The 21,461-nt window shown below is 40.8% G+C and overlaps 1 protein-coding gene across 2 annotated transcripts in view; it reads left to right on the top strand.

Moving 5' to 3' along the window:
• LOC140476460 (eukaryotic translation initiation factor 2 subunit 1) overlaps nt 1-21,461 on the top strand; it is a 28,822-nt gene that overhangs the window by 1,331 nt on the left and 6,030 nt on the right. For both annotated transcript variants that reach the window (XM_072569097.1, XM_072569098.1), the window contains exons 2-6: nt 2,871-3,112; nt 5,396-5,475; nt 9,597-9,748; nt 13,148-13,254; nt 16,250-16,347. In XM_072569097.1, coding sequence (XP_072425198.1) covers nt 2,872-3,112; nt 5,396-5,475; nt 9,597-9,748; nt 13,148-13,254; nt 16,250-16,347 — 678 coding nt within the window. In that variant the 5' untranslated portion in view covers nt 2,871. The remainder of the gene's footprint in view (nt 1-2,870; nt 3,113-5,395; nt 5,476-9,596; nt 9,749-13,147; nt 13,255-16,249; nt 16,348-21,461) is intronic.

Here is a 21,461-nt window from a genome sequence, read left to right as displayed (position 1 = left end):
AATGGATTTTCTGTCATTCTGATCCCATAGCTCTATTGTAAATTCTCATGGATTTAATATTGGAATGATGACACATGCAACCCTCCAGTGGCAGAATAGAAAATTCCTATAAAGCAACAATATCAAATTTATTGCTACCTTCTCATCAACCTGGTCAGAGCTGTTATTCCACACATTGAACCTAGGCCCACATGTTGACTTAAAGGTACTTTATAGTTATTTTAATTAATCGGTATAGACACATAGAGCTTCAGATGTGACTCAGAGGTGGGGACACTGCCATTGCACATTCTTGTGTCCCATTTTGTTTCTTTATATCCTGGGGAATTTAATGGAGATATAACTGTGCATATGTATTCATCAAAAAGGTTGTCCCTTGGCTGCTTCTGCTGGATTTTCCTGTGTTGGGGATGGCAGTCTGCTCCCTTGTTTAATTAAGGTGAAACTCTGCCTCAGAGGACTAAAATTAAAACTGTGGGCCCAGTGAAAGTCCAGCTTCTAGTGGCATCTTTTGTATGTGAAACTTTGCCTCATTGCTTCCATTGAAGTACCAGTGCTTGATCTGTTGCACAACAAGTGTAGTTTCCTTTCCTCTCTCACTGGCATCTGGACTGGAAAAAGTTGGGTTCAATCCACTATAGCTCAGAGCATATAATCCAGGCTGACACTTCATTGAGAAATGACTGGATTCCGAGGAGGTTCCCCACGATTATGCCTGGAATGGAAATTTAAGTTATGAGGAAAATTCAGATAGGCTTGGGTTGTTTTCATTGGAGCAGAGAAACTAAAGGGCAATCTGATTGAGGTGTACAAGTTGTGGATGAGGAACCATTATTCCCCTAAATTGGAAGGTCATTTGTGAGGGGCAGGAGGTTTAAAAGGGATGTGAGGAAAAACCTTTTTACCCAGTGGATGGTGATGGTCTGGAATGAGCTGCCTCAGAGGGTGGTAGAGGCAAAATATCTCACGTCCTTTAATAAGTAGCACTTGGCATGTCATAACATTCAAAGCTGTGTGCAAGTTGCTGGTGTTGGTTGAATAGACTCTTCTGCACTGTATGATTCTATGGCTGCATGATTGGGTGTTCACCTTTGTATGAGAACATAGGCTTGAGAGTTGGGAGTATTTCTGTTGAATGAAAGAAGACGAAGAAGAGAGTTTTTTAAATTATGAAGGATTTCGAGACAATTTGGTAAACAGCTTTATTGAAATCTTGATCAGTTGTTGGAGGGCATCGATTTAAATGAGTTAGGTAAGTTAGGATAAACCTGTAGTGCTTTCACATAAAGTAGTGAAAGCAAAGGCTACTGCATCTTTTAATGGAAGAGAAGAATATTTTTGAAGAGATAAGATTTTGAGAATAAGTAACTTGTGAGATGGTTTTAAATTGTTTTAGCAGCAAGTTAGGCCACCAAAATACTCCTTATGTAAATTCCTGCAGTTTTAAATTGTCTGTGCAACTCCTTCTCTAAGCAATAACAAAGAAACTTCACTTTTAAAAAAAGTGTAAGGTAGAATATTTAAGCTTCAGTGTTATTTCCATATAATCAGTGCCCTGTTAAAAGAAAACACAGAAAAAATGCATCAGACATCAAATACCTTTGGTATATCTGGAAAATAGATGTGTGCATGGATGTTTGGGAAAAACAGGAACTGCTTAGCTGTGACATTATTGTTTTTTGTTTTCAAAGAATAGTTAATTTGGTGATGCATACAAGATGGTTACTCAGTGGGAAGTAAATGGTTAAAAAACTGTAGATTTAAATAATTTCAGCATAATTTGCAAGAATTGCATTTCAGATACAATCATTTGCTAGTCAGCATTAGTGAATTAAATGCTACATGTCAACAAGGCCAGATACCTTTTGTTATGCCTGTTCAGAGATTCTGATAACTTGTAAATTATTAGAACAGCACAAACCAGTGATTCTTACACTTCCAGGAAAGCTAATTTTAAAAATTCAGAAAAGAATAAACCTTGCATGTTTAACCAGTTCTGTGAATTGTTAATGAACATTGTAACAAGTGATCTACTTCTTGCCTTTGCTCTACCTCCCCTTAACAGTTTTGATGAACAAAAGTCTGTCAGTCCCCAGTTTAACGTGCATATTTGTTTGAGCACCAATTCCCAAATGTTCTCAATTTTTGCTACTGTGTCAGAAATGTTTCCAGATTTCACTCCTAAATTTTTGTTCTATATTTTTGCTTTGGGCCTCTAAATGTTGAACTCTGCATCCACCAGAGATGGTGTGTGTTCCAAGAACCCAGCTGTTATGTTTAAGATATATGAATTGTAGAACATATGTGCTTTTATGCTTGGATCAGCTAATGATTGGTATCTTTCTGGTTTGTATAGCTGAGCGTCTCACTGGTTGAACTCATTCTATTTTCGTGTATTCCGTGCCAATCCATAATATAAAGTAATCTAACCATCATTCAAAAAAATGTAGCATTCATTAAAGTTGCAAACAAACAAATTTTTTGAAGTGGCAGGAGTAACTAAAAACACCTTTTGGTTTGTGCTTTTCTACGTAAACATTGCAAAAAGCATCTGCAAATTAAAAAAAACTTTGCATTGAACTTCTGAATTAAAGAAACTTTTTTTTTGATTGTTAGGTATTATGCTCCTTTCTTGTTCCCTTGAAGCTGCCAAGCTGAAATGAATTATATGCGGAGTTAAACTGAAACTGCATGGTGGCTGTTTTTGTTTTGGAGATCTCCTGTTATTGTTTTATCCTCTTTGTTGCTCCTCAATTATTATTTAGGATTCTGTTGGTTCTGCACATTTTTCCACTATCTAGCAAGAATACATTGTCTGTTCTTGCTGTTGTGAAATACTGGTGTAATTTGATTTCTTCTGCATGTTTCAGAATGCCAGCCCTTAGTTGTCGGTTTTACCAACACAAATTTCCAGAGGTGGAAGATGTGGTGATGGTAAATGTCCGCTCCATTGCGGAGATGGGCGCCTATGTCAGTCTTCTCGAATATAACAACATTGAAGGCATGATTCTTCTCAGTGAACTTTCAAGAAGGCGTATCCGATCTATCAACAAACTGATTCGAATTGGTAGAAATGAATGTGTTGTTGTAATCCGAGTTGACAAAGAGAAAGGTATGCAGATTTTGATAACCGTCTGTCGTGTTTTTCAGATTTAGAAATGGTGTGCCATTAATGATGCCAACTGGAGCTTCATTAATGGTTCATTCTTTATGTTTGCTAATCTCTGGCTCACTGGTTGTGCTTTTACTTCTGAGACATCTGGTGTGGCTTTAAAACTCACCTGAGGAGTTTGAGCACAAAGTGTTGATAGCCAGTGCAGTGTTGAGTTACAATTTGGGTTAATCTTTTTAAATGAAGCCCCCAACTGCTCTCTGGAGTAGATGTTTCAATTCTAATAGTATTGGGAGATGAGCAGGGCAGTTCTTATGGATATCGTTCATCTCCTAGCAATTCCATCAAGCGTGTTTTCGTTTTTATTGGTCTTCTGTGCATACTGTTTGTACGCACTTCAAAATAAATTAATTGCCTCTTAGAGCCTGAGGAGTGGTACGGTGACTCAGTGGTTACCACTGCTGCCTCACAGCACCAGGGACCCGGGTTTGGTTCCAGCCTCTGGTGACTGTCTTTGTGGAGTTTGCACAGCCTCCCCGTGTCAGGAGAAATGTAGAGTAATAGATAGGGGAATGGGTCTGTGTGGTTTACTCTTCAGAGGGTCAGTGTGGACATAGAGTCATAGATATGTACAGTATGGAAACAGACCCTTTGGTCCAATTCGTCCATGCTGACCAGATATCCCAACCCAATCTAGTCCCACCTGCCAGCACCCGGCCCATATCCCTCCAAACCCTTCCTATTCATATACCCATCCAGATGCCTGTTAAATGTTGCAATTTTGCTAGCCTCCACCTCTGGCAGCTGGCAACTTTCCACACTGTAGGAATTCTATGATTCTATAATGAGAGAGATCTAAGTAAATCAGTTATTTTACATAATGTCAGTCGTTTGTGACTTTTCTCATATTTAGAAAGGAACATGTTTCGAGCGCAAGGTTAATTAACCTATGAAATATGATCTGACCATTCTTGGTAAATTCCAGAATCAAAATGAGTATTTTCATGTTTTTATTTATGTAGAGATATCATGTGTGAATTGCAATTTGTAGCCATTTGTCCTAATGGTGAATTTGAATCATTGTTATCAGTTGCAAAATGTCCATTCCCTATTCACTGACCTCATCCCTCCACTTAATGATAGAGCAGACTTTTCATAATCTTTGCAACCTGTTCAATTCTGAGATGAACCTCCACCCATATACTTGCTCCCTAACACAAAGCTGCCAGTTTTCGCCTCCATCGTGGTCTATGGTCCTGTTTCAACTCATCTGCTAAAACTCTCGTTCGTTCATTCATTTAGTATCTCTACACTTAACTGAACTAGTGCTCTCCTGTCAGATCTCCCAAACACAAATCTTTGTTCCTGTCACCTCTGCACTTATTGATCTATTTTGGCCTTTTTTTTTAAATTTGATTTTCTATGTCCACACACACTCTATCTCTCTAAATCCTCCAAGCCTGCAACTCCAAGAGCTCTGCATATTTCCCAATACTGGCATCCTGCCTGTACTGTATTTTAATTGCTCTTCATTGCGGTCTTTCCTTCAGATGCGTTGACACTGAATTCTGGAATTCATTCCTGAGTGCTCATGGACTCTATCGCTCTTCCTCCCTCTCTCCATTTAAAGCACATTTTTTAACCCAGGGCAGCACGGTCGCTCAGTGGCTAGCACTGCTGCCTCACAGTGCCAGGGACCCAGGTTCAATTCCAGCCTCGGGCGACTGTCTATGTGGAGTTCGCACATTCTCCCCATGTCTGCGTGGGTTTCCTCCGGGTGCTCCGGTGTCCTCCCACAATCCAAAGATGTGCAGGTCAGGTGAATTGTCTGTGCTAAATTGCCCATGGTGTTAGGTGCATTAGTCAGAGGCAAACTGGTCTGGGTGGGTTACTATTTGAAGTGTCGGTGTGAACTTGTTGGGCCGAAGGGCCTGTTTACACATTGCAGGGAATCTAATCTACTGCAACAGTCCTGAGATCTTGTGTGAAGTCACATTTTATTCATTAATATTCCTAAATGTTTTTGGATGTTTGACTACATTAAAGAATTTAGGTAAATGTAAGTTAATCGGAAGTCTTAATGCTGTAGTGTAATGATGTGTGTAATGAAGTAGAGTTATCTGAGCTACACAACTTTCTGAAACATTATGGGATCCTGGTTTCATTATCGTTAATTTCACTAGATAGCTTTTCAACATACTGGAATGTTTTAGGATTGCCTCTTACAGTAGGAGATTTTGGCCATTGTGGTTCATTGTATTGTACTTGTCTTATTTGATCCAGGTTACATTGATTTGTCAAAGCGCAGAGTTTCACAAGAAGAAACTATAAAATGTGAAGACAAATTTACTAAGAGCAAGACTGTAAGCATTCTTTTTTTTTAAAAAAAAGCATGTATTTAATACATTTGTATGAAAGAATTTAGTATTGTACTGATGGTTGGAGGGGTGGGGTCTGAGGGCGGAGGTGCGGAATGTGGACGTTGAGATACGTTGGAGGGCACCTTTAATCACGAGGGAAGGGAAAGAGCAGTCTCTAAAGAAGGAGGCCATCTGGTGTGTTCTGTGGTGGAACTGGTCCTCCTAGGAGCAGATACGGCGGAGACAGAGGAGTTGAGAATACAGGATGGCATTTTTGCAAGAGGTAGGGTGGAAAGAGGTGTAATCCAGGTATCTGTGGGAGTCGGTGGGTTTGTAAAAAATGTCAGTGTCGAGTCGGTCGTCATTAATGGAGATGGAGAGGTCCAGGAAAGGGAGGGAGGTGTCAGAGATGGTCCAGGTAAATTTAAGGTCAGGGTGGGATGTGTTGGTGAAGTTGATGAATTGCTCAACCTCTTCACGGGAGCACGAGGTGGCGCCAATGCAGTCATCAATGTAGCGGAAGAAGAGGTGGGGAGTGGTGCCGGTGTAATTACAGAACATCAACTGTTCTACGTAGCCAACAAAGAGACAGGCATAGCTGGGGCCCATACGTGTGCCCATGGCTACCCCTTTGGTCTGGAGGAAGTGGGAGGATTCGAAGAAGAAATTGTTAAGGGTGAGGACCAGTTCAGCCAAACGAATGAGAGTGTCGGTGGAAGGGTACTGTTGGGGACGTCGGGAGAGGAAAAAACGGAGGGCTTGGAGGCCCTGGTCATGGCGGATGGAGGTATAGAGGAATTGGATATCCATGGTGAAGATAAGGCGTTGGGGGTCGGGGAAACGGAAGTCTTGGAGGAGGTGGAGGGCGTGGGTGGTGTCTCGAACGTATGTGGGGAGTTCCTGGACTAGGGGGGATAGGACAGTGTCTCAGCATGCTCCTGCCCCACTGAACTCATCCCTACCTACCTTGACAATGTGTCAGCCAGGGTGGTCAGGCTTGTGGATCTTGGGAAGGAGGTAGAACCGGGCAGCGCGGGATTCCCAGACTGAGGTTGGAAGCTGTGGGTGGGAGATCTCCTGAGGTGATGAGGTCCTGTATGGTCTGGGAGATGATGGTTTGGTGATGGGGGGTGGGGTCATGGTCGAGGTAGAGGTGTCTTCGAGTTGGTGTTTGGCTTCAGCGGTGTAGAGGTCAGTGCGCCAGACTACCACTGTGCCCCCTTTATCTGCTGGCTTGATGGTGAAGTTGGGATCAGAGCAGAGGATTGGAGGGCTTCGCGTTGAGGGTGAGAGGTTGGAGTGGGGGAAGAGGGGAGACAGGTTGAGGCGGTTAATGTCCCGGCGGCAGTTGGAAATGAAGAGGTCGAGGGCAGGTAATAGGCCAGTGCGGGGTGTCCAGGCGGATGCAGTGTGTTGAAGGTGGGCGAAGGGGTCCTGATTGTGAAAGTAAGCTCGGAGGTGGAGGAAGAAGTATTCGATGTGGGTGTTGAGCTGGGAGTGGGGGCGGAGCCACCCACACTAGATCCCAGGTCCCAGCCCTGCTGGAGTTTTCACCATCCCTCCGGACCTTCCCCTCACTGAGGACGAACGATCAGTCCTCAGCAAAGGACTCACCTTCAGCCCCCTCTGTCCACGCATCAATGAATTTAATACACGCTGTGACATCGAACACTTCTTCCTCCGCCTCCGAGCTTACTTTCACAATCAGGACTCCCGCCCACCTTCCGAGGACCCCCTCGACCATGACCCCCCCCCCCCCCCCCATCACCAAACCATCATCTCCCAGACCATAACCTCATCACCTCAGGAGAAATTGTCAAGGGTGAGGACCAGTTCCGCCAAACGAATGAGTGTCGGTGGAGGGGTACTGTCTGGAATCCCGCACTGCCCGGTTCTACCTCCTTCCCAAGATCCGCAAGCCTGACCACCCTGGCTGACACATTGTCTCAGCATGCTCCTGCCCCACTGAACTCATCCCTACCTACCTTGACACTGTCCTATCCCCCCTCGTCCAGGAACTCCCCACATACGTTCGAAACACCACCCACGCCCTCCAAGACTTTTCCCCGGCCCCCAACGCCTCATCTTCAACATAGATATCCAGTCCCTCTACATCTCCATCCGCCATGACCAGGGCCTCCAAACCCTCCGTTTTTTTCCTCTCCCGACGTCCCCAACAGTATCCTTCCACAGACACACTCATTCGTTTGGCCGAACTGGTCCTCCCCCTTGACAATTTCTCCTTCGAATCCTCCCACTTCCTTCAGACCAAAGGGGTAGCCATGGGCACACGTATGGGCCCCAACTTTGCCTGTCTCTATGTTGGCTATGTAGAACAGTTGATCTTCCGTAGTTACACTGGCACCACCTCTTCCTCCGCTACATTAATGATTGCATTGGCGCCACCTCGTGCTCCCGCGAAGAGGTTGAGCAATTCATCAACTTCACCAACACATTCCACCCTGACCTTAAATTTACCTGGACCATCTCTGACACCTCCCTCCCTTTCCTGGACCTCTCCATCTCCATCTCCATTAATGACGACCGACTCGATACTGACATTTTTTACAAACCCACCGACTCCCACAGATACCTGGATTACACCTCTTTCCACCCTACCTCTTGCAAAAATGCCATCCTGTATTCTCAACTCCTCCGTCTCCACCGTATCTGCTCCCAGGAGGACTAGTTCCACCACAGAACACACCAGATGTCCTCCTTCTTTAGAGACTGCAATTTCCCTTCCCTCGTGATTAAAGGTGCCCTCCAACGTATCTCGTCCACATTCCGCACCTCCGCCCTCAGACCCCACCCCTCCAACCGTAACAAGGACAGAACGCCCCTGGTACTCACCTTCCACCCTACAAACCTTTGCATAAACCAAATCATCCGCCGACATTTCTGCCACCTCCAAACAGACCCCACCACCAGGGATATATTTCCCTCCCCACCCCTCTCCGCCTTCCGCAAAGACCGTTCCCACCGTGCCTACCTGGTCAGGTCCACGCCCCTCTACAACCCACCCTCCCATCCTGGCACCTTCTCCTGCCACCGCAGGAACTGCAAAACCTGCGCCCACACCTCCTCCCTCACCTCCATCCAAGGCCCTAAAGGAGCATTCCACACCCATCAAAGGTTCACCTGCACATCCACTAATATCATTTATTGTATCCGTTGCTCCTGATGCGGTCTCCTCTACATTGGGGAGACTGGGCGCCTCCTAGCAGAGCGCTTCAGGGAACATCTCCGGGACACCCGCACCAATCAACCACACCACCCCGTGGCCCAACATTTCAACTCCCCCTTCCACTCTGCCGAGGACATGGAGGTCCTGGGCCTCCTTCACCGCCGCTCCCTCACCACCAGACGCCTGGAGGAAGAACGCCTCATCTTCTGCCTCGGAACACTTCAACCCCAGGGCATCAATGTGGACTTCAACAGTTTCCTCAATTCCCCTTCCCCCACCTCACCCTAGTTCCAAAGTTCCAGCTCAGCACTGTCCCCATGACTTGCCCTACCTGCCTATCTTCTTTTCCGCCTATCTGCTCCACCCTCCTCCCTGACCTATCACCTTCATCCCCTCCCCCACTCACCTATTGTCCTCTATACTACTTTCTCCCCACCCCCACCCTCTTCTAGCTTATCTCTCCACACTTCAGGCTCTCTGCCTTTATTCCTGAAGAAGGGCTTTTGCCTGAAACATCGATTTTACTGCTCCTCGGATGCTGCCTGAACTGCTGTGCTCTTCCAGCACCACTAATCCAGAATCTAAATATGACAACCCACTTGGGATTGAACAGATTTAAAATAATCCATCAGTGTATCACTGAGGGACTTTTGCGTTGTTGAATGTCTTTCGTGTGATGTTTCATGTATATTTGTCTGATTTTTATTTGTGTAGATACAAATTCAAGGTGTTGTTCTAAGAATCATGGGGCGTTCTGGTGTCCCCAACAATTAGCACAAATTGATTGCCACTTTTGACATTTTACAAAACTCTGATTGCACTTCAGTGGGAATTCATTACTTGGAAGTACTTTGATATCTTTCAAACAATGGTCTATCATTCTAATGAATGTTCTTGTATAAGAATAAAGGCACACTTGTTTACTTCTTTTCAACAGGTATATAGCATTTTGCGACATGTAGCAGAGGTGCTCGAATATACTAAAGATGAACAACTGGACAGTCTGTTTCAGAGAACTGCCTGGGTCTTTGATGAGAAGTACAAAAAGCCTGGATATGGAGCTTATGATGCATTTAAACATGCAGTTTCGTAAGAAATAATTTAGTTGTACTTCATTGAAGAGGCGAGAGATTTGGAGAAGTTCCTCATGAAATTGATTGATATTAATACTATTTTGCAGACCAACTGATGTAGTGTGTTTAAGGACTCCAGGCTAAACCCTTACCAAGAGAAATCCTGCTACCTGTATTAGGGCTTACTGTTGAGAGCCCTATTCTAAACTGAATCAGTTATCACGTAATTTTTCCAGAAGTATAAAAAATTTAATAGGATATGCATGTATCCTATTAACACTGTAGTTGTGCCAAAGAAATCTAATTTAGCGTTCAACTCATCTGAAGCAACTTGGTTGCCACTTGATGGCAGCAGTTCCATTCTTTACTGACAGGATGCAATTAAATTAGAGAATTTTAAGTGGAATGTATCTTTCCTAAAACACCAACTCACTTAATCAGGGAATGTGGTGGTGTAGTGGTAATGTTACTGGGCTGGTAACCCAGATCCGAGGACTAATCTCCCAGGGACAGTAGTTCAAATTACAGCACAGCAGATAGTGAAATGTGAATTGAATAAAATCTGAAACCAAAGCCAGCCTAATAGTACCTGTTTAACCATTGTCTTGTCTGGTTCACTTTTTCGTACCTTATCTGATTTAGCCTACATGTGATTCCAGACCACTGCAATATTATTTTCTTTTAATTGCCCTCTGGAAAACCATGGAGAACCAAGCAGTGTAAGGCAATTAAGGATAGGCATCAAATATCAGCCTTGATAGTGATATCAACTTCCCAATTCTAAACAAAATTTCAGTTGAATTTACGCAATAGTTTGGCTTTTCAAAATGTTTCAGTGCATTCAAATAACACATTGCATCTAAGTGCCATTAGTAGTTTATATTTTATCAATTTACAGTTTTTATTTGAGTTTTTAATTTCAGGCCTAGCATTAAGAAGTTTTTTAATGCCAGCACGAAAAACTTCTTCAATGCTAGGCCTGAAAGTAAAGTTCCATTTCAGTACTCCCTCTGTAGCTCATTCTTACCAAGTCCATTATCTAGAATTTTGAATTATATTGATTTTAAGTGTGGTTTTGAAATTTTAAATTCACATTAAAGTGTCATTCAGTAATGCTACTATATAGTAAACCAACTGCCATAAATTAATATGCAGTGTTAAAAGGGTAGAATCACCTTAGTCTTACCACTGCACTGTCTTAGAGAAAGATGACGGGTGTTAGTTAAACCCAAGGTCACTATTCCTCAGGCAAGGGGGAAGGTTGAGAAGGAGATCATTTTGTGGTAACCTCAGTTGGTGTGGGAATTGAACCCACGGTGTTGTCATCACCTTCCCATTTAGGCATCCAGCCTTATCTGCTTCCTGCAATCTTAAAAGAGATTAAACATAATCCAATAAAATGATTGAACAGATTTCAATGGCCTATTTTTATGTTGCCATTAGGTTTTTTTATTTTTTAATTACTTAGAATCATCAGAAATTTATAGCATAAAAAAAGCCCAATGAACTGATCTGGTCCGTTCTAGTCTGTTTTTGTAGGTACTGATAATTTAAAGGATCTCAGCTTGCCATGTGGATTCTTTAGACAAAATCAGCAATGATTTTGCATCAAAGAGGAGACGCCACACTTTTGTTTTTAAAAAAAAATCTAGTGAAGTCCAGTGAACAATAAAATATTGTATAAATACTCAACCCCAAAGCATCTCAAGAATTCTTCACAATAATGTCCTCAGCCTAGCTGTCCTCTGCTGTTCCATCAGTGGCCTTCCTTCCATCTCTGTAGTCGGAAGGGGTGGTGTTCATTGATTTGCTAAATGTTCAATGCCAGTTATGGTTCCTCTGATACTTAAAAACACTTTTATCTGTTTACAGCAAAACCTGGGCAAAACCACAGTGCAAAGCTAAGTTCCAAGCAGTGACCTCTTCCAGCAAGAGAGAAACTGGCCATTACACTTGATGTTCAATGGCATTACCATTATTAAGGCATCCATTATCAATATTCTGGGACTTTGACCAGAAGTTGAACTGGACCAGTCTTGCCAATACTATAGTGACAAGAATAGGTCAGAGGAGAGAAATCCTGCAGTGAGTAAGTCATGTCCTGTCTCCCGAAAGTCTGTATTCCGACTACAAAATAGAATCTGGAGTGTTACAGAATAGTCTCCACTTGCTCAGTTCAGTGCAACTCCAGCAATGATCTAAGCTTGATACCTTCTAGGACAAAGCAGCCCACTTGATTGGCATCCTATCCACCACCTACACCATTGACTCCCTTCACTGATGCACTAGCAGCAGTGTGTACTATCTACAATATACACTGCAGTAATCCACTAATGCATCTTTGACAGCAGCTTCCAAATTTGCAACCTCAACCACTTAGAAAGTCAAGGGCAACAGTTGCTTGGGAGCACCACTACCTGCAAGTTGCTTATGAGCCACATGTAATCCTAACTTGCATATTGCTGTTGGATCAAATTCCTGGAACTGCCTTCCTGACAGTTCTGTGGGCGTCCCTCCATCCCAAAGATGGTGCAGTGGTTCAAAAAGTTTTTGAACCACTGCCTTCTCCTAGACAATTGAGGATGAGCAATAACTACTGATTTCCATAACCTTCAGATGAATTAATTTAAAAAGCATGGCCTTTCCATTGTGTCTTGTTTAAGATAAGTCAGACATTGAATTTAAGTCTGTTTGTTTTCCTGTAATTAAATTGATCATGTCTGAAGGTAATTCCAAACATTCTGGCTTCATTCAACCCAGTGCCTCCAATAAGCTATCCCTAATGTACATTCCTAGATAGTAACTATTAGTACCTTGTCACACCAGTATCTTACAAAAGGCTAATCTTATTTGGCAGATGCCATTCCAGTCAGGTCAGTAGATTGTGAATAGGAGCAGCAAGACATCTCTGTCTACACCTCTGAACACATGCGCACACCTTTTAAATTTTCCAGACCAGTAAACTTGAGAGTAATTGTAAAATCGTACTGCCATTGAGTTGAGATCCATTAACTCCCGACAGATCAAGGATTTCCAAGGTCTTCCTGGTACGTACAGACAGACCCTTGGTTCCATTGTTGAGTTCATTCACAAGTCAATTAGCACAAAATTCTGAACAAAATGAAGGACAATATTAAGTAGACAAAATGGTCATATGTTGGACCTTTTTAAACGTAAACCATTGTATAACATCACATTTGTAAATCAGGGACCCCCTGTATGTAACAAATTTGTTGTGACACCATGGAAATTTCCTGCACGTTCAGTTTTTTTCACCTTCAAGCCTGCCTTTCTTCCTCATCCACATAAAGTTGAGGTTTTGTCATCTGACTCTTCTCTTTGCAACAATATGCAGACAGTCTTATGTTGGTTTCTTCATTATGCACATAATTTGCTGTTTTTCTCCCCCCAACAGAGACCCTACAATTCTTGACAGTCTTGACTTGACAGAAGAAGAGCGGGGAGTATTACTGGAAAATATCAGACGACGTCTCACTCCACAGGCTGTTAAAATTAGAGCAGGTGTGTCTAATGTAATTGTGCAGTGTATTCAGAACTGTCAAAATGATGCAAGCTGAGTCGGATATATCAAAAACTACATGTCCATTATATTTGCTAATCATTCTGGAACACAGACTTATTTAGACAATACCAGCATTCTCTCTTGTCTTCCTACTCCTTGGAGAAAGTAATGATTTTCTAGTGGTTGGTTGTCTTTCTGAGCTTGAATAATGACTGCTGTATGGTCTGGGGCACGTAAAGAGATGATTCAACATGTAACTTAATCACAGCATTAACTATAATGATCATGCTTCTATCAAACATTTTAAGGTTTGTTTGTAAAGACCATAAGAAAAGATCAGCATACTTTTGATCGCATGCAATTTAATGTTCATTCTCCTTTCTTCCCTACCAAGTTGTCTTTCTTCAGTTTCACAGACTACAATATCATTTATTTTCTGGGCTTGGAATCCACACCGCCATTCATGTCAGATTTCAAGTAGATTGTTTAAAATTTGATTTTTATGCTATTGTTGGTTGGACTTTGAAACTGTTGATTATGGTAATTTATTTAAACTTAAATAAAGTAGATTAAATATTGTTAAGTAGGGCAAGTAAATCAGTTTATTGTCGTCTCAGTCACTTTAGTCAGCTTCCTCTTACTGTGTACAAAGCATCTTATTTTACTGCCTGAGAGTACTGCACAGGTACACAAGGCCTGTGTTTTGTGTGTGTCTGTGTTCACACACATTTAAAATATGTAGTTTTGCAACATTAGAGAAAACCAAACTCTGGATATGGTTCAGTTCTGACCTGGCTTCAAATATATTGCTATTCCCCATCACCAAAGATCAGTCAGCTACCACTTAATTAAATATATCATAAGAGAAATAAGATTGTAGAACACATATTGACTGATGGGGAATTAATTCTGCAATTAATGCAGAATTCCTTGATTGATAGATGATATCCTATGGAGAGAAAGGAAAATGAGCTGATTCGGAATGAGGTTTCCTTGTGACAAAATAAACATCTGATAAGTATAAAAGTAAAATCCTTCTGTAAAAGGTTAAAATAACATTCTTTTCCCGAACTACTTCGTGAAGGAATAATATCAGTTCAGACTGATGCCCATAGGATATGTTATGCAAGTGTAAGATTGATTTCTGTTAAGTTTTCTTCAGGGAATATATTGCATGATTAGTTTGTCCGAATGTTGTGTTTCAATGTTGATGACTATACTATACACCATAGTGTATAGTATAGTGTATACTATAGTATACAATCTACCTTTTCGGCAAAGCTTTTTATTCATTTTTTTTGTCAGTCATCTATTTTTGCTTTTTATGTCATTTTTATTGCACAGTATTTGCCAAACAGAAGCAGGCCATTCAGCCCAACGAGTGATGTTTGTTACACATGAGCCCCCTCCAGTTCTCCTTCAGTTAAACTTGTTGGTGCAGCTCATTTCTTTCTCCATTTTATCATCTAGTTTCTATGCCTCTAGTTACTTCATTTACTCCTTGTAGCTGAAGACTTCACATTAATGGGCAAAAGCTTGAGGTTTCTGGTTCTACCCTGCAACTCATGAGAGATTTTCTGTGGCTTAATCATTAAATCCTTTTGATCTCTCTTGGGTCATCCTTCAGCTTTGTTTTCTAGGGAAACAAATCTCAGCCTGTTCTATCATTTTTAATATATACAACCTCTCAGCTCTACCATCAGTCTAACAAATCTTGTGCACTTTCTGTGCTTTCATATCCGTTTTATACTGTGGAGTGCTGTTTTGTAGTACATGAGAGTATAGAAGCACGAGTAAGCTATTCTGCCCCAGGAGGCTGGTTTGTCTTGAGTAAGATATTGGCTGATATGATTACAGCCCTAACTTTCAGTTGCCTGCCTGCTATTTCTGGAGTCATCAGAAAAGTTGAAGATTTTATCAAAGTGTACAAAATTTTGCAATTTCTGTCTTTTTAGATCCAGTTTGATAGCTAGTTATTGACTGTCTTTACTAATGAAAGAAGTGCCTTCCTATCCACCCTGTCTTTGCCTGATTTATATCTTGCAGATCTCTATCACCTCCCCCCTTAAACTTAATTGCTTTGAGGAAAATAACCCCAACCAATCCGATTGTTCCTCATAGCTTAGGCCTGCTAGCCCAGACAGCATCATGTAAATCTCCTCTGCACTGTTACTAGTGCAATTGCGATCTCCCTTTTAATGTGTTGACCAGAACGTCACTGCAGTATTTCACTTGTGGACCTATGTTTTGTACAGTTCCTGTGTAACCTTTTTTTTCAATCTTGTATTCTGTGCTTTGGCTAATAAAGATAAGTGTCTTATGTACTTTTATAATAATCTTTTCTATTTGACCCATCACCTTCACGCACCTGTGTTCCTGTATCTCATTGCTGTTCTCCTCTGTATTAAGTATACAATTTGGTGCTGTCAGTAAATCTTGAAATGGCACTAAGTCCAAATGAAATATGTAAATGGTAAATAACAATGATCCCAGCACCAAATCCTGTGACTTGCCTGTTTCCACCATCTGCCAATCTGAATAACAATGTTTTACCTCTTATTCAGTTTAATGTTTCACAACCAGCCTACTGTTCATTCTGCTACTGTTGCCCTAATTCTATACGTTCTGACCATATTCCTGAATTTGATTTGAAATACCTTACCTTGTTTTTTTGGCAGTTTTAATTACTTTGCTAACCTATCATGCTTTTAAATAGTTTGTTTACTTGTGTCCCTAGATCATGTGCTCTTCTACACAGTTCAGTTTCTGATTTTCAAAAGATGTGGGTGACCTTTTTTTAGTCAAAGTGCTTCACTTCACATTTATCTCTTTTCAAAGTCAGTTTGCTAGATAACTGTCCAATCTGTGGTATTTCTCTTGTCTAATTCATTTGGAAGATCATGTGTAGTTGCATCTTTTCTTCAACAGTGAGTTCTTTATTTTGTACTTCAAGACTTGCTTAAGATTTTCAATTATATTTTTGTCTTCAACCAGATATTGAAGTTGCATGTTATGGATACGAAGGTATTGATGCTGTCAAAGAGGCACTTAGAGCTGGTCTAGACTGTTCTACTGAACTGATGCCCATTAAGGTGAGTGTTCAGATGATATAGCGTTTTCCAGTAGTTGTGGCACAATCCGATCTTCATGCTGCCTTCTTGCAAATGACTACAAGATCCCTTTTTTTTAAAAGAAATCCCAGGATCAGTTCAAAATGTTTGCATACTCTGAATCTTGAGGTCTGCCTAATTTTGTCTTCTGTACTGAGCGAAGTTTGGCTGACTGATTTGACTGTAATCTTAATGACTGGGCAGTATTCATTATATAATGATGAGTTATATAAGCCAACTTGAGTTGTTAAGAAAATATTCATTTGTTCAGATTTATTTTTCTTGGATATGTTTGACTCCATTATGCAATCTCAAGTAGACGAAAATAAATAGTGGGAAAACGTTTTTAAAGCAACAACTCAATGCTCCACCTTAAATACATTCTATTTAAAAAAAACAAAAAATTCATTTCTTACTAGACAACTTAATACTATTAAGGTAACAGAAAAGTTTTATAATGTTGCCAAGAGTAGTAGTAAGCTTGAGAATTGGTAGGGTTTTAGAAATTTGTAAAATGATAGTTGATGACCTAAGCAAGAAAGGAAGGAAAGAATGAGAGCAAATTTAGGTTAAAAAATGGTATATATGAAAATGAGAGTTGTTATGATAAACATTGATCAGTTTAGAGACACGGACATGAAAAATAAGAAAACGGCTGAGGTTTTGAAAAAACATTTTGTATCTTCCTTCATAGTAATACATATGTCTGATACAAGTGGTGGGGTTTTGAGGGCAAATAAGATGGTAATTGATACCGAAATAGAGATAGTGTTATAGAAGCCTGAGGGAATAGAAGCTGACGAACCTGCCACAACTATGTTACATTTTATAGGGTGATTAAAAGCGAGCTCAGAGTCAGTGACTGTAACTATTTTGATTTCTGAAAATTCCAATATTTCATAAAAGTCCCCAGTGATCGAAAGCTGGAAAATGTGAATCCTCACCCAATACAGAAAAATTGAAGAGAAAATGAGGATTTACAGGCCATTTAGCTAATAGCAGACGTCAGAAAACTGCAATAATCACTTATTAGGAAATATTATCAATGCTCTTAGAAAGTTACAGTATGATCAAAGTCATGTCTTTATGAAATGAAATTTGCATTAAACAAATTAAGTATGTAACTAGTTCAGTAAATGGTAGGAGCCAGCAAGTTCAGTTTAGTTTAAATTTCCAAAAGAGATTCAATAAGCTGCCATAGGAAATGTGCAGATGGAGGATTGGTTAATAAACAGGCGATAGTTGGGATAAATTGGGAATTTTTAAGTTGGCTAACTGCACTTGGTACAGTGCCACAAAGATTAGTGCTTGTGCTCAGAGTAGTGTCAAAATTGCTGATTGATCCAAAGTTGTAAGCTGAAAGGAGGACACCAAGAGCAAGAGCAAAGAGATTTGACAGTTTAAGTCAGCGAACAACATATGATATGGGTAACATTGAGTTTGAGAGATTTGGATGTACTTGTACAAGAAGCACGTTCAGGTACAGGTGCATCTGGTCATTCGGAAGGCAATTGATATGTTGCTCGAGTATTGGAAAATGAAGTAATTTCTACAGTTGTTAGAAGGCTTTTGTGAGACAACACCAGAGTCCTGTGCACAGTTTTGGTCCCCATATGTAAGAAAGAATATACTTAATTTTGGAAGTGTTCCACTAAAGACTTATTTCATTGGTTTCCTGATATGCGAGATTTGTCAAACAAGATCCTGTGTGAATTGGGCCTTGTGAAGATTCGAAGATTGAGAGTTGAAACAACAAGATTCTGAAGGAGGGTTGATAGGGTAAACAGAGGTTGTTTTCCATGGCAGGGAATCTGGGACATTGTGTCACAGCTTTGGGATGAAGTGTCGATCTTATAGGACAGAGATGAACAGTTTCTTCAGTTGGAGGGTTGTGAATCTTTGAAATTGTCTACACCTGAGAGCTTTTCTTTTACTGAAAGTAACTAAAGTTGAATTGATTAGCTCTTTGACCTCAGGAGAATAGACACAATGGACTAAAAGGTTACATTACCACATGGAGTATTTGGGCTATCATAAAATTAGAATTCAAAGAAATCAATATCTTTAGTTTCCAATCATCCATTAAACTTAAAGCCACAACACACAAGAGTCGTAGATAATTTGGAGCATGGAAGGAGGCCCTTCAGTCCAAAGTTTCCATGCTGGTAATCAAACGTCTATTCTAATCCCATTTTCCTGCCCTTGGTTTGTAGCCTTGTATGCTATGTGTTTCAACTGGTGATCTAAATAGTTCTTAAATGTCTTGCGGGTTCCTGACCTGACCACTCTTTTAGGGAGTGAGTTAGAAATACCCGTAAGCCTGTGTTTTTTTTTTCAGAAAAGCTCAAATTCCCACTAAAGTTCCTGCTCCTTAGCTTAAAACTGTGTCCCTTTTTGTTATTGATCTCTCTATCCCATCTATGTTCCTCAAAAAGTTTTATACCTCAGTCAGATCCCCATCAGCCTTCTCTGCACTGAGGAAAACCAACCCCAGCCTATTTAATCTCTCTTCATAGCTGAATCTCTCCAGCCCAGGAACATTCTGGGGAATCTTTTACAGTCCATCTTGTGCAATCACATCCTTCCTATGTGTGAGATATATTCATTCCTTTCTATGGTGATTAGAACTACACAGTACTCCAGCTGTGGCATAGCTAATGTTATATGCAGCTCCATCATAACCCCCTTGCTCTTGCATTCAGTATCTTGTTTAAGAAAGGAGAGTATTCCATATGTCGTCTTAACCACCTTACCTATCTGTCCCGTTGACTTCAAGGATCTATTGACATGCACACTGTCTCTCTGATCCTCTGTTTTCTAGGGGTTCAATCATTCAACACGTCCTCCCAAAATGGACACCACTATGTTCAAATTGGCGCAGGAAAGCAGACCTATCAAAGAAATAATTTTCTCTTTTTTTTTTTCTTCCTCCTTTAAAATAATAGACACACAAAAAGTCTATGCATTTTCCCTGAATGCATTTTCCCCAGTCTGGTGAGATCACAGCAAATGTATTTCTATCATATATCCAACAAAAGTGGAAGCTGTTGAGTAGCAACTACTAACCTTTTTGCTGCATGACCAATCTCAATCTCCTATTTAAATTTGCCATATTCATGACATGTAGCATTTACATCTTTTCCTCATATAGGACGTCTTTATCATGGACAGCATCTTTAAACTTTGAGATTCTGAATTTATTGAGTATGATGCTGGAAAAGCACAGCAGGTCAGGCAGCATCCGAGAAGCAGGGGAATCGACGTTTCAGGCATAACCCCTTCCTCATGAAGGGCTTATGCCCAAAACATCAATTATTGTGTTCCTCAGATGCTGCCTGATCTGTGCTTTTCCAGCACACACTCTCGACTCTGATCTCCAGCATCTGCACTCCTCACTTTCTCCTCCCATTCTAAATTTATCTGCATGGAATTTGTTACTTCAGTAATTTCCAAAATTTCCTGACGACTCGTGAGCTAAAAATTCCTTGGTGAGAGGTTTCAAACTGTTAGTGCTCCTTTGCAGCTATCCTCTTTTTCAACCTTGCAGTTTCCCTCTTAAATCCCTGGGACCTGCCTCACAACCACATTGCAATTTCCTGTCCCTCCCTCCTCTTCTCCCTTCTGGGTAGCTTTGCCTCTTCAAATGGAGCATTCTCAATTTAACACCTCCACCTCCCTCCACTGAAATCTTCCTATTATCTCCCATTTCAGTGGCAGCTTCTCTTTCTTTACCCTCACTGTTGCCCCTAACCTCCATATCACTCGCTCTCTCTGTTGCACTCACATTCCTTCCCCCTTCCCCTCCCCCTCTCCCTGTATTATATTCTTAACTTCCACTATAGATATCAAGTACTACCACAAAACTGTTGACTTGCATGGCTTGAATTATGGCTGCAGCACATCTGGTTTATTTTGCCTAATTCATCAATATGTGGAGTGGATCATAATTTTGCGTGTTTTGGCATGTTTGGATTTTGTATCAAGAAAAATCTTGATTTGTTCTTTAAAGCTCGTGTTTTTCTTTGTAAGCTTCCCCTCATGTTATGGCATGCAAGATCTTCATGTATTTTGAAGGCGTTGTTATTGGTCCGTGCTCAGGAAATGAGGTTTTTGGAAACTCTTTATTATAGGAACTACTTTGTTTTATCAACCTTATTTTTATGCAAGGTTGTTCTTTGCTTCAGAATTAACATTTAACATCAAAATGGAGAAAGAACACTCATAATTGATGCTGCCCTGTGTGGTAATAACAATAATGGATGAATAGAGTCACTGGAAATCATTGTAAATTGAAATGTGTTTTCTGCAGTATTTAAGAAAAAACCTGAAATTGTCTTGGAATTTTCTGTAAATGAGTGTGAGAAAATAGAAAAAAATGAAACGTTTTCTTCTTTTGTTAGTTTTCCTCTTAAGTCCTGTTGCTGTCTGGAGTGCAGTTTCACATATGTCTCCAGTGCTCTGATCTCCTACCCTGATCAGGCTTCTATGGGTAGTGCATGTCGTAAACTAGGTTGATGGTAGAAAATATCTCCGTTATGCGATCTGTACTCACCTTGGCTGATACTCAACTCGCAATGTGCCAACCTGGGATTTTGGATCTGACAGCTCAATATCAAGCAGTATTACTCATTGGAGATATTGTGAGTTTTGATTGAAATTTGGAACATTAGAGCAAAGCATGTCATCTTCAACCTAATTTGTGGTGTACATGCCCAAGCAGGCCCTTTAAAATAGGGTTTCGGGTAGTTAATTTCAATCAAATAGTTAAGTTTAAGTTTTTATTTAGTTGGATCATGGAAGTCCATATTTTGTTTTTTGATTTTACATTTCAATGGAAGTGTTTTTTGTCGGTGCTGCTGTTTTCCTTGTCGTATTGTCTTTCCAACTGCAAATTATTGTGTCAAGTTTCTATTGCACAAGACCTCTGTGTAGGAGGATATTTTAATTTCATAGTATGTCCTTCATTTAATAACCATCATTGCTTAATACTGAGAGCTCTGAACATGATCAAGAGCTTGTATGCCCTCCAAAGAAGGCTGGCAGGAAGTTTAGAAGTCCTTAGAATGTTGGGTGATGTTTTTGTGTTGCAGTAAGTG

Source organism: Chiloscyllium punctatum, chromosome 4, assembly GCF_047496795.1.
Source record: "Chiloscyllium punctatum isolate Juve2018m chromosome 4, sChiPun1.3, whole genome shotgun sequence".
In the NCBI taxonomy this organism is placed as follows: Eukaryota; Metazoa; Chordata; class Chondrichthyes; order Orectolobiformes; family Hemiscylliidae; genus Chiloscyllium; species Chiloscyllium punctatum.
This window is presented reverse-complemented; position numbering and strand designations above follow the sequence as displayed.